Raw genomic sequence first — 14,165 nt, forward strand, 5'->3', positions numbered from 1 at the left:
ACCCCTATGACTTTGCGTGTATAGGCTGCGTGGTTATGGGATACCCAATGTACTTATCCGGCATAACCACTGGCACAACCATTCTTACATAACTTGATCCTAAGTCAACCAATTAAAGTATCTTTTGTCAATTAGGGCTCATTCCTATACTCACTTACCTGGGAGTAAGCTCCATTCAACTCAGAGGAACTTACTTCTGAGTAGACATGTATGGGATTGACCGCAAGCCAACTGCCTTTTCACCAATGAATGCATTTACATGTATTTGCACTTTCCCCAAAATTCAATGTACGTGCCTCTTCAAGATAGTGTGGACAAAATGAGATAACGTACAAAAGCCACCCCTCACTGGCCAAGATCTAAAGATCCCTCCATATAACAAGTCCTGTGTGCCCAAGGAAACATTGGACTTGAGCTTCTCCAAGAGTAGTCTTCCATGCCATGTGGCAGACTTTGGAAACTGAGGGGACTTCCAGAAGTGGTTATTGATCTTGCACAGGTCTGTTGCTCATAGAAAAAAGGCAGCTAATATTGTACCCGTGACCTTTTTTTATCTGTTGTATACATTTTCCTGCAAGAGAATTTGAAGTAAAAAAAAACCCAACCCAACCTCTTCTGAACTTCAATTTTGTTACTTCTTTGAAGACCTTAACTATTTCTATAGATCTTAAATATACCCTTGCACCTACCTAAAGTAGTTATTTGGGTCCCAGCTATTAGATTCTATTAGAAGGAAAGCCCATCTTTAAGGTTTTCCTTTTCAGACCTCATTATATTAACAGATCAAAAGCAAGACAGTATCAGAAAATGGCCAGGTGTGTCCCTAACTCACAGCCTCAGATAAAAAAAAACAACTTAACAATTAAACTTGGCCTCCAACAATTAACTACTAAAGGTTTCATTCATTAGACTGCAATCCAAACCCACATATCATGGAGTGAGCCCCACTGAGCTCAGCAGGACTTAGTTCTGAGTAAACATGCATAGGATTGTGCTATTATTCTCCCAATGAAATGGATCAAAAATTGCAAGCCTACTTTATATATGCTTTTCTGTATATGAGTATTAAACTCTGTGTACATATGGCTAGATAGCATCACCGATGCAATGAATATGGACTTGAGCACGCTCTGGGAGAGAGCAGAGGACAGGAAGGCCTGGCGTGCTATGGTCCATGGGGTCACGAAGAGTCGGACACGACTGAACAACAACACATACACATACAGAAAATACATTTGTACCTATGGAAGTCAGGGATTTCTACCAGATCCACCATCATGAGAGCCAGGAATGGCAATTATAAAAATTATGAAGTATATAAAATCTGCAAACACAGTGCTTTTATTCATGGACAGGTAGTCAAGGTAAACTTGATGTTTGTTCCAAGAGCTTTGAATGTGGTGCTTGTTGAGCAAATTTTAATTAGGGTTATATTTACTTTCTCCCCCCCCCCCCGCCCCTTTGGGTAGCTGTTAGATCTGTTGTTGTGCTTCCTATTGTTTTAACCCTTATAAAAAGAGTGCTTAATCCTTTGTCTTGAAACATCTCACTTTAGAGATTTTCAAGGACACTTGACAAGGACTTGGCTCTTTCATAGGGCTCACATGCTTTGTTTTATTAGCTTCAACCTAGTTCAAAGTACAAAAATACAATGGTCTGGTCCCTCTTGCATCAAGATCCTCTCTGTTAGCTCTAAATTTTAATTTGTCAGCAGGATGTTCTGGTTAGCTTAAGTGTTTTGCTACATGAGCACAGCCCTTATCGAATGTGCAACAGAGAGTGGGATGGGGATGAGGGTGGGGAGTGACCATATGGCTGACATTGTGGGTGTGCAGACACATGTGCATTGGATGGAGCTTTCCAACACCACGTACTGCACACCCATCACCCATTGGTGTGAGAATCTGTGTCAGAATTGCCTCATCTGGGAGGGAGAAACCTGTCCCTGTGCAAATTACCACTCTTGCTGGACCAGAGTTAAGGTGCTTTGTCTTCCCTGTGGACGTTTGGGTAGGATTACAAAGATTGCAGACCCCACTTACCAAAAAAGTAAACAAGGCCCAATGCAATTCATATTGTTGCCTTTCTTCAGGACAAAATCCAAAGGACTCTCTAGCCATAAGTTTCTGGAGTGATTGTGCTCAAGGTTAGGATAGGAACATAGGAGGTGCCTTGATCCTGAATCAGATTGTTAGTTCATCCAACTCCCTATTGGCACCAGCTCTCCTGAGTTTCAGACAAAAGTCTTTTCCCAGCTGTACCTAGAAATTTGATGGTGACTTACACATCACCCCAAAAGAGGAGATGTTTTGCCACAAAAGAAGACAGAGATTTTCATAAAATGTGCATATGCTAATTTATATGCATAGATGCACATTTAGAAATAATGACTGTAATTTAAATAGAAATCCAACACATCTCACCATAGTGGGGAAGATTGTGGCCTGGTGAGCTGTGTGCCTGCTCAGTCGGCTCTCCAGGTGCTAACTGTGGGTGGGCAACTTCAAGGGCTCTCCTGGCTCTTCCTTTTTGTGGTTCTTTATCTTTAAACCAGTGTTGGATTGGACTGCCCTTCAAATAGAGGCTGCCTTCAAAAAAGAGGGCTGTCTTCTGTAAAGCAGGTCACACGGCCATCCTGCTTGGAGATGCCAGGGCTTGAACCTGGACCTTTTATTTGCAAACCATGGTGTGCTCTTCCACTGAGATGTGGCCCTTCCCAAGTTTGAGCAGTGGGACTCGTGTGCACAGAGTTCTTTGGCCTGTAGCATTATCTTCCAGAGTGCTGGCGAAGTCTGGCATTTGCCAGGGCCCTAAGCGCAGAGAAACGCCTAGTGCCACAGTAGTGCCACCAGTCTCGCTTTGCGTGGAGCGCCCAAGAGGCAGCATGAGGGAATTCTCAGTCTGCACACTCGACCTCTCCCAGGGTAAGGGTTAGGGGACACTAAAAGAGCTGTGGCCCGAACCATGTTGGACTTGGTTTTTTCTCTGCAGTCTGGAACTGGTTGTGCTTCTGTGGTGCTACCCTCTGTAATTTGCAGCCCCAAATTATTTCAAGTAAAATGTTGATATATAAATGCAAAGCTTAGTTGCCAGTTGATCAAACTGTGTGTCCATGTCTGTGTCCACATATGTGTGTGTGTGTGTATGTATGTATGTACGTATGTAAAGAAAGTGTTATTTGTAGTATTTAATCAAAATATTAATTTGCTTTACTGTTGATACATGAATGAAAGAATATTGTGAATATCATCCATTACATCTATAAGAATTTCCTCTGTGCCAAGAAATTGGAGAAAATGGATGGCTTTGTGCGCTTCATGAACACACCCAACACACCCCTGGGGCTGCTGCACTTGGCAAGGGAAGACCAGTACTGCTGGAGGACAAGCTGTTTTGCTGATCTTCTCATTGAGGAATCCCTGATAAGCTTCTAAGGAACTCCAGGCCACCCCAGAACAGTTTGTTTGGAAACCCTGATCTAAGGAGAGAGGGGTGTTTATTGTTTTGTTTTTTCAGATACAGGAAACCACAAATAAGCTTCACATAGCCTTCCAGATTTATATTCAGTTCGTTTGAAAATTACTGGTTTAAGGAGAGAGGTCCCCCCTGCTCCATACAGTAAGTCACAGTTAGCTCCACATAGTCTTCCAGATTTATGCCCATCTCCTTTGAAAATCCTTGGAAAACAGGCCACATGAGCTCTCCATGAGGAGAGGGGAGCTCTGTGTCTTCCTCAAAATGCCATGGCTTAGATCTTAAGTTAACTTAGGGCATAATCCTATGCATGTTTAGACAGAAAAAAGTCCTACAACTCCCAGTGTTCCCCAGCCAGACTTTTTTTCTGTCTAAACGTGCACAGAATTGTGCTCTTAAGGAAGTTAATGGAAGAAAATGTTTCCCATCCCCTTCACCCCCTGAAGCCATCTGAAAAGCCTTTGCAGAGGGTTAGGGGCCCTCCTGATCAATGTAGAGTGAGGTGGGGCTACTGCGGGGAGGAGAGGAAACTTCTCATCCATGAACTTCCTTAAGTTAACTTATCTTGGGATCCAAGCCATTATTTCCATCCCCCACCCCTTTTGGATGGACTAGAAATGAGCCCAATTTTGTCTTTCTGGTCTGGGTGGAAGATACTTAGAATTCAGCAATGTTATCATATGCCTCCATTTATCATTGCATAGCACTCTATCTAAGGAAGAGGTGGCTATTTGTGTATTATAATCATAGGCTATTGCATTGTGTCTTAAAGCATACGGGGAAAGGGGTGTTTTGCTGGTGCCATTTGACAAAGGAGACTGAAGAGAGAGAACGCGATGATTGCTCAGACCTACCAGGCACGTGCGCATATGACACACAGAGTGCAGTGGCATGATGCCTGTGCGACAGATGGCCCAACTCAGCAAGACTGTCAGATCACCTGTTTTAACCTTGTTATCGCACTCGTTCTCACAGTAATAGGATTTGAAATCAGCAGTCAAGTCAAGCGATAAGGGAATACTCTAGAGCTGCTGTGGTTTTTTGGTTGTTGGTGTTGTGTTTTGTTTTAATGCTCTCAGGCTGCCCGATTCTTGTGATCATGGATTCCATCATTTTAGTTTTAACATCTGTTCTTACTGTGTTATGACTTAAACACTGGCCATGGTGCAGTGGTTTTCAAACTGGGTTCCTCAATGAGAACATTAGTCATGGCGGACGAGCCTCCCCACCTAACAGCCTGTCCACCAATCCCAAGCTTCCCCTTCAGTGAGCAAGGGGGTTCTGGGCGTGTTCCAGTTCACATGAGGATGTGGTGAAGCCCAGCAGGAGTCGTCAAGGCCACGCCCTGTGTGCATCCTGGAGTGTGCTCCAGAATCTTCTGCAATGTGCAGATGTCCCTCAGTGGAAAAGTCTACGTGGAAAGTGCTCCCAGAAGGTAACATTTTTTAAGACCACTGATTAGTGCAACATTATAAATATGATTCCCCTCTCCCCCTCCCCCATCCCAAACACCAGAAAAGTAAAATTTGGCCCAGGATTTTCAACATATGCACATATCGGAAAGCAATAATTGCTGTTGCAGAATTACAGTGAGTTCAACCTGTGTTTGAGAGGTTCATTTTGTTCTCTCCCTTTTGTCTTGTTGTTTTGGGTGGGTTGTTTCTCCCCCCAACCGTACAGGACCAATAAAGGCCGGGACATTAAAACGATCAAGTCTCTTCGTGTTCTACGAGTTTTGAGGCCTTTGAAGACCATCAAGCGGTTACCCAAACTCAAGGTATTGTTGGTTTCATTTCAGGCAATGACAGTCCTTGTTAAAACTAGTTTTATTCTAACTAGTTTTAATTGAGAGCCAGTGTGGTGTAGTGGCAAGAGTGTGGGACTGGGAGCTGGGAGATCCGGGTTCTAGTCCCCACTCGGCCATGGAAGCTCACTGGGTGACTTTGGGCCAGTCACACACTCTCAGCCCAACCTACCTCACAGGGTTGTTGTTGTGAGGATAAAATGGAGAGGAGGAGGATAACGTAAGCTGCCTTGAGTTCCTTGCAAGAGGAAAAAAAGCGAGATATAAATGCAATAATAAATAATAATAAATAAATTATTCAGAACAGATCCAACATGAGCAATGAACGGCAGTCGTTGATGTTGATAGCTGCCCTCTTGCTTAAGGGATCTTGCTGTGCTAGGGTGACCAAATGCAATGGAAAAGAGGATGCTTGTACTTCTAATGGTTGCATAGAAGATGAAGTTTTGGCTGATACACTGGGCATATCTAGACCGCCAAGCTAATTGGTGCTTATATCAGTTTAACTGCATGGCTTCTCCCAACCGGGAGTCTGGTGAGGATGTTACAAATCCCTAGCCCCCACACACCCCGCCTCCACAAAACTACAATTCCCAGGTTGCCCTGGGAAGAGGGAATGGCTACTGTCCCAGTTTAAGTCTGAGGTGTAGTGCTATGCCCTTCACCAGGCAAGGACAGAATTGCTGTGCCTGCCCCAAATCTCTTTTTTGATACAGCTGTCAAAGGCAGAGGAGTCCTGTCTTCCCTTGCATCTGATCACCCTATACTGATTGTGCTGTCACTGCACTTCATAGCCATGCTGCAACTGCTGCTGCTTGCCAAATCCTTCCCTGCAGTTAAGGCAGGGGTGAGGAACTGTTTTTGCTATAAATGGCCAAATCAGGGGACCACATCAGATGGTGGACAGAGCCAAATCTGATGTTAGACAGACTCAGGGCATCTCTACACCAGCCTAAAATCCTGCATTTAAAATGGGGCTTTCTGCTTTCATTTTAAAGGCAGGATCATAACAACTCCCTTTTTCCCGTGCTTCCTTTCCCCCCACCCCTTCCCCTTCCTTCTCCCCGTATCTGAGTCTTCCATTATCGTTCATTGACCTTGGTCCTGTTCTTGCCGCTTTTCCTCTTTTCACAGAGGGAACTCAAGCGGAACACAGCGGGGTAATTTGGTAGCTCATTATCTGCGATCTATTTAAAAATGGAACAAAGGGCATTTAGTGCAGGAGACACCTTGAATGATCACTGCATCGTGTAAAGAGCCCGTGATGACTTCTCTGATTGAGCCATCTCAATCACAGGATAAAAGCTCCATGTGAAGGAGCCCCCAGAGCCATAAGAGGGTGAAGTTTGCAGCTCTGCAGGATTGCTTAGCTCTTGTTCCTTCTGTGCCAACCTATCCCTTCTCTACCCACCCCCACACACATATATACACGTATGCACATGGCGAAGCAGAAGTGGAAGTGATTTCCAGAGGGGTGGCCTGGAGTGCATGAATGGGCCTTCAGTATCCAATGTCCAGAGAGCCAGATTAATCCTTACCTACCGTGCAGAGCATTACATTGCAGCAATATGTTCAGGGCACTCTTCACACCTGAGTTTTTTAGCAGGATCGTTCTTCTTTAATCACTGGTATTCACGGGAGCTTTAGATGATGCTGCTGCTCTCCTACTGCTATCTTACAACTTTCCTTTCCTCTTCCCGTGTTATCTGAGAATGGGGAAAACCCGGCATTTTCTGTGCTTGTGATTCCCCCCCACATTTTTCCCCTTTAGCGCTTTGTCCCACTTTGTGTGGGCGTGTGCTGGGGGTGTTGCTAGGCAGTGTTGAATAACATTGTCATGACAACAAATCAGTGGGAAGGGGGCGCAGGTCTCTGACCAGGCTTCCAGTGACTGTTTGTGCCTCTCTCCCATTTTACTATGGGCTCCGAGATCCCCTTGAACTCAGCAGTGCTTACTTCTGAGTAAACTCATTGGCTGTAAGGCTTTCCTTTCCTGGGAGTAAGTACCATTGAACTCTTGTGTGGCTTGCTTCTGAGTAGGCATGCATAGGAGTGCATTTTAAGTCTAATTAGAGTAGCAGTAACTTCAGTGCATTTACTTTGAACCTCTCCCTCCCACTGACTTTACTGACTGCTTCTTCTCCCTTTTGCTCACCAGTTTGATGGGCTTTTTTCCTCCCAGGGTGGATGGGGAAGTCTCCCTTCTCAGCCACACAGGACAAAGGTTCGACAGTTAGGATTTCAATGGGTATGAAAAGTGCCTTTTCTCCTCCCCTGAATAAATTCATCATGCAGAGCTTGGAGCTTATTAAACATTTTTAATAGTTTCCTTTTCGTGTGTGGAGTTGTTTTAGGTAAGGCAGTAATGCTGAGGTGGTTTTCCATGGTACTCCCTCCCACCTAGCCAGCCACTATCACTTCTCCTAGCCCACCTCTCAGGGTTATTGGGAAGCCAGAGTAAGGGGGAAGAGCAACAACAGTGAGGGTGGGGGAGCAAGCTGGGTCTAATGAAGAAGGTGTACCCCGTGAAGCGGGGCGGGGGCGGGGGCTGCTAGGGATGGCTTGGTGCATTGACTGTATACAAGGTCCGTTTGTGGATTTCTTACTTCTGTTGTTGGGAACCCAGAAATCAGTATACCCTTCAAACTCAGTAGTGCAAGCAATATACTGCATTTAATTCCATCAAACGCTGACATATTTAGCAGAGAAAGACTAGCAACGCCAGCAACCTCAGGGTAAGCCACCGAGAAGACCCTCTCTCCCTCGGAGGAAGGAGGGGATCAGCTCCCATAGCCCCCTATCGAGATCACTTCCGACTTCCCTCCTGCTGTAGAGGAATGGAGGGATGGGCGGAGCCATCAATCATGTTACAGGAACCAATGATCAGGGGAGGGGAGGGGGTATGGAGCCATCAGCCCCCTTCTGTCCTGATTGTTCCATGCAGCTCGGCCCAACCATGAAAAGATATAATGCAGAGGGACGTGCTATGAGAGATGCCTGTATACAGGGCCAGTCTAAATCCCGGAAAAGATCAGGAATCAAAAGGAACAGTTTGTAGTGGAATAAAATGCCAGGTGTGAAGAGAGCCAAAGAGTACATGGGGAAGCACTCATAACTGTAAAGGATGCCAAATAATGTAGACAGCCCAATATTGCTAATATTCCTACTTGTTTGGTGCTTTCTCATTTGTTTGGTTTAATGTGGTGAAGAAAATGCCTTGATTAATGACAGCTTTGATGCTCTTTATGTCCTCTTTGACAAAAAGCATTGTTGTTTACTTATGATGAATCATATCTTCTGGGTTTGCCTCCCCCCCCTACCCTCAGGCAGTCTTTGACTGTGTCGTAACATCACTGAAGAATGTCTTCAACATACTCATTGTCTACAAGCTCTTCATGTTCATTTTTGCCGTCATCGCAGTCCAGCTCTTCAAGGGCAAATTCTTCTACTGTACAGACAGCTCGAAGGATACGAAAAAAGATTGCATGTATGTATAGTGGTACAAAGCCTGTAGCCATGCATCCTGACACAAACTGTTTTCTGTGCAATCTCCTCTAGAAAACTGTGAAGAGCTAAAGAAGCCCACATTGCATCCTGCAGTCTTCCACTGTGAACATTTTGTACATTCTAGATGATCACAGGTCCTTGCCAGGCTGTGTGGGGGTGGGGGTGGAAAGTCTTTTTCTTATTTGCAAATGGAAATACTCTGGCGTACCTAGTGAGTCTCCTGAGTATGTAGAAGCCACTACTTTATTTTTGGTTGGCCCTGTTTTGTTTCCAAACTGATAATCAACCACACAAGTTCATTATTAGAGAGAATGATATCCAGCGCTCTCAAGGGAAGCACGGACATTAATCCTTGTATTCAGGTATGGGAAGAGCTTCTTAACAATTCTTGACCCATTAGTTTCAGATTTCTTTACCTAATCCTGCTGTTTCTTGCCTTTTCTTCCTAAACCTGGAGTTCTGTGCTCACTAACATGCCTGTGTAGAATGGTACTGGTAGCCCAACGGTCATTTTAGAGTAGGAAATGCTGCTTCTACTGGAGGCAATTGGAAGTGGAGGAACAAGGGGAGCTAGGACCCCAGAGGACCCAGGCCTGCCCCAAAGGACCCAGGCCTAGGATCCCAAAGGACCCAGGCCTGCCCCAATCGCATAGAAAGTGGGAGGCAGAGAGTCTGGTATTTAGAAAGGGGCACACAGTTCAAGGGAGCTGAACCCTCCCTGTGCCTGCTGTTTTGATCCCTGTAGTCTCTCACCCCAGGGGCTCCCCCGCCTTCCCCAAGCTCATTTCTAGTATTGCAGCCTGACTGATGGAAAAGTGACACTGGGAAAAAAGCTGCAGAGAGGTCATTTGTAAACAGGGGAAGGCTTTAGCACCCCGGCCTGTGCTCCCCCTCCACCCTAATAATTCCCTGCTGTACTAGAATCTTATGTCTTGAGGTGTCTTCCTTCCCCTTTCAGGATGTAGAGCAGGGCTGGGAAACCTGCAGCCCTAGGCCACATGTGGTCCTTGGGCTAATTTCAGCAGCCCTCTGCATGCGATCAGTTGAAACCTCTGGCAACAATGATCTATCTAGGGAACATCTAGTTCCTGGATGGGAAGGAAGAAGGAGAGAAAGAGAAGGGGGTGGCAGACAGAGAAAAGGGGTGAGCCACGCTAATTTGACTGTGGCCCCACCCACTGCTAGCTTCAGCCCCACCCACAATCAAAACATGGACCCCAATGTATTACCTACACAGCAGTGTGGTTCTTGGCAGAAAAGAAGTTGCCCAGCCCTGATCCAGAGGCTAACAGTCTCTCCTGATCTGACAGAGGCAACTACGTGGACCACGAGAAGAACAAGATGGAAGTGAAATGCCGAGAATGGAAGCGCCACGAATTCCACTATGACAATATCATTTGGGCTTTGCTTACGCTCTTCACTGTCTCCACTGGAGAAGGGTGGCCACAGTGAGTATTTCCCTTGGCCCTCCCTAGTGCTGTTCCTTAACAAAGCATTGTCTCTCAGCCTCAGACTTTTCCTGTAATAAGAGGCTTTTCCTGGTACATTTATGTTTTATTGGCAAAAACAAATAAGTGCAAGATGTTGAACTCTGCTCTGGAAGGGAGATGCATTTATTGATTCTGATCGGGATACAGGAACAGTCAAGTTGCCCTCATTCTGCAGACCTGCACGACAAAAGTCTCCCATTATAACCTGAGGGGATTTCTCCAGGCAGGGAAAGAAACCCCTGCTTGTAGGCTTTCCTGAGGCACCCGGTTGGCCATTATAGGAAGCAGGGTACTTCATATGCTGTTACGTTTAGATGAGTGCAGACAAACTGAAAAGCATCCACCACAGATCTACAGGGACTGAATTCGGATGACATGCCATGGCTTGTCGTGGGTTACTTAACCCATGACATCATATATCCAACCCCCACTCGGGGGTTGTTGTATCGTAAGAACCCAGTGAGTATGGGTTATGTGAGGGTTAAACAACCATGGGCTATGCGAGGGCTGTTTAACCCTCACATAACCCATGTTCACCAGGTTCGCACAACATGACAACCCCCAAGTGGGGGCTGCATATTCAAAATGGCAGCTGCACCTGCCTGCCCATGCATCAGCCTCACCGTGGGTTCATAACCCATGGGGGGCTGTCGCATCTTGAGACGTGTTCTCTTTCTATAGATTATTAAGTTTAGAACCAATCTATGCATTGATGCAGCAACATTTCATAGTGCTTTTCCTGGACTATACCACTTCAGAATGCTATGGGGGGAATAAGATATCTAAATCTTCACATACACATAAACACAACACACACCACCACAACACACAACAATCTCTCTGCACTTAAAAATTGTGACACTGGGGAGTAAGGTAGAACTCTTCTCCATCCCATTGCTTCTTTTCTATATGCAGGGATTTGTGCATGTGTGTGTGTGTGGGGGGGTATGTTGCAATATATGATTCCCATACCTGTGATGTTGTATCGAAGAAATGTTTCAATTGATCATGATAGATACATAGATCAGCTGTTAGACATACATTTCTTACACAATGTTCTAGTAAAGCTCAATTGGCATAGGCATAGGGCATGGGTGCGCCATTAGCATGTGACCCTTCGTGCTCTCTCTCTCTCTCTCTCTCTCCCCCCCCCTCCCCCACTCTGTCCTCAGGGTTCTGCAGCATTCGGTGGATGTGACCGAGGAGGACCGTGGCCCCAGCCGTAGCAACCGCATGGAGATGTCCATTTTTTACGTGGTGTATTTTGTGGTCTTCCCTTTTTTCTTTGTTAACATCTTTGTGGCTCTCATCATCATCACTTTCCAGGAGCAGGGAGACAAAATGATGGAGGAGTGCAGCCTTGAGAAGAATGAGGTAATACATACAAATAAGGAGAGGCCACGGGGAGAAAATGATTTTGTTATTTGTTGAATGGGGGCCAAACAGATTCTTCCAAATCTTTTCCAGCCTCTGGATTCACACTGCTCCACTGCAAGCTTGCTAGAAGCATAATTATGAGAAAAGAGGGTGCAAAGGATGTGCGTTTTTGAGTAAAAGTGTTTTAGAAAGGTGGGATAGGAATTTTAAAAATAAAATCAATAATAATAATAATAATAATGTCACATAGTTGCATCTTAATTCTGCAGTTCATTGTCAGTTAAAAACACATATACTGCACATTTAAACTGCATTATCTGTGCACCAGATTTCCAAGAACTGCACAAGGATGTTGTTTCCATGTCACTGCTCTCCCTGCTATAGACATTAGTACGCAAATTGGCATACTAATGGTGCAGTCTTTGGGACTCCCCATCCACTGCAATTTTGGGACTCCTCAGCCACTGCAGTGTGCCTTGTTATCTGGTCTCAAGATGGCACCAGACAGTAGTTCCAGAGATAAGTGTTGCCTACTCCTACTGTGGGGTGTTATATTAGAGGTGAGTCATATTTTTGTGAGTCTCAATTTCCTTGTCAAAATGTGTATGTTCAATGAGCAGGGTTGGCCCTACCATGAGGCAGAGTGACGAGGCTACCTCAGGCGGCAGATCCTGGAGGGCCTGGAGTAGGGATGTATGGATCGTGTAAAATCTGTTCTGTCTGTGTTTCGTGGGTTGTCAGGTGCCTTTCATTCTGTTGTCCGCTTGTCAACAGAAATGGATTTTTCGTTTCTGAATTAGTGCAAATTCGCATGTGGAAAAATGCACAAATTCCCACAAAATGCGCAAATCCCCCCAAATGCACATTTTCACGCTTTAGCCTATGGGGGAAATGCGCATTTTCAGCCCGGTTTTTTTTTTTTAACTTTTGTGTATTTTTCTATGACAAAATTTGCACAACATTCCCAAAGGTTAGAAAAACGGTCTGCAAGTCTGCACAATCCACTCAACAGGGGAAATCCGGTCCACTACGGAAACTGCAGGTTGGATTCATAAAATCCAAACTCATTTGAAATGGTTGCGGATTTCTCTGACATCCCTAACCAGGAGTGGCAACAAGGTGCTGGAGGGCAGAAGCATGTGTGTCGCCCACAGCCTGCCCTGCAACCCCTAAGCTACCTGCTGCTCTCAGGTGTGGCAGAGGCAGCCAGTGTAGGGATGGCAGAGAATTCTGCCACGGATCTCGGTGAGGCCGAATGCCAGTGCATTCGGCCCCCCGAACTCCGTGGCGGAACGGCCTGCCACCCCCCTGCCCCTTCGCGGATCCCCCCCGGGACAAGACTTACCTGGGGCGGATCGTCCGGGTGGCGGCAGCTCCGGCGGCGGCTGGTCTTCTGGCCGGCTGCCGCCGCCATTTCCAGTCTTGGGGGAAAAAAAGACGTGATAGGCTACGTAAAGATTTACATAGCTTATCATGGCTAGGTTTAAAAAAAAAAAACACCAATGTGATAGGCTACGTAAATCTTTACATAGCCAATCATGTCTGACTTTAAAAAAAAAAACACGCGCGTACGCAAATGGCGGCGGCTACTGCCTCCACCATTTGCGTTCCTTATTTTGGCCCGTCTTAGTCTATGTAAATATTTACGTACACTAAGACGGCGAAAATAAGGAATGCAAATGGCGGCGGCCATAGCCGCCGCCATTTGCATACACGCGTGTTTTGTTTTGTTTTTTAAGTCAGACGTGATAGGCTACGTAAAGATTTACATAGCCTATCACGGCTGACTACAGGGACGCAAACGGCGATGGCTATGGCTGCCGCCGTTTGCGTCCCTGCTAGCCAGCGGCCGGTTGTCCGGCTGTTGGCGGAGCTGGCCGGCGGCTCTGTGGAATCCCCGCGGAGCGGAGCTGGCCAGCCAGGATTCCAGGGGGAGGGACGGAGCACCTCCCCCCCCCAGCGGAACCTGGCGGAGCCAGGTAAGGCCAATTTCGTACATCCCTAAGCCAGTGAGAAAGCAAGATTCAAGTGCTGGTCCAGTTGGCTTCTGAACATGGAATGGCAGCGAGTGTGTGTGTGTGTATGTGTGTGTGTGTACCAGCTTGTCCTTCACCTCAGGCAGCAAAACATGTTGGGCCATCTCTGTCAATGAGGGAAAAACATTCATACCAAAACCAAATGTGTTTCTCTGCCTTTCATTCAAATCTGAACACTGGTCCTAAGGCTGAACTTACTTACTTTGTTTGTTTGTTTGTTTGTTTGTTTGAAAATTCTTGGCCGCCTTTCAGGGCAGAAGCCCTCCCAAGGCGGCATACAGCAATAAAATACATAAGGACAGTCTAAATATTAAAAGAGATAAAAACATAAAAACAATAAAAACAACAATAAAAGCCAACAATAAAACCAGCAACAGTGTTAACAGCAGTAACTGCAACAATAGCAGTCATATCAAGAGAAGGCCATGGTAAAATAATACGTTTTCAAGGCCTTCTTAAAAGCCTGCAAAGATGGAG

General features: G+C 45.8%; 1 protein-coding gene across 2 annotated transcripts in view; it reads left to right on the forward strand.

Moving 5' to 3' along the window:
- CACNA1E (calcium voltage-gated channel subunit alpha1 E) overlaps positions 1–14,165 on the forward strand; it is a 464,222-nt gene that overhangs the window by 390,597 nt on the left and 59,460 nt on the right. For both annotated transcript variants that reach the window (XM_084851293.1, XM_084851292.1), the window contains 4 exons: positions 5,155–5,251; positions 8,605–8,765; positions 10,096–10,233; positions 11,448–11,649. In XM_084851293.1, the coding sequence (XP_084707419.1) occupies positions 5,155–5,251; positions 8,605–8,765; positions 10,096–10,233; positions 11,448–11,649 (598 nt within the window). The remainder of the gene's footprint in view (positions 1–5,154; positions 5,252–8,604; positions 8,766–10,095; positions 10,234–11,447; positions 11,650–14,165) is intronic.

This window comes from Heloderma suspectum, chromosome 4 (genome assembly GCF_057233095.1).
Source record: "Heloderma suspectum isolate Gila_16-S chromosome 4, 16-S_ref, whole genome shotgun sequence".
Taxonomy (NCBI): domain Eukaryota; kingdom Metazoa; phylum Chordata; class Lepidosauria; order Squamata; family Helodermatidae; genus Heloderma; species Heloderma suspectum.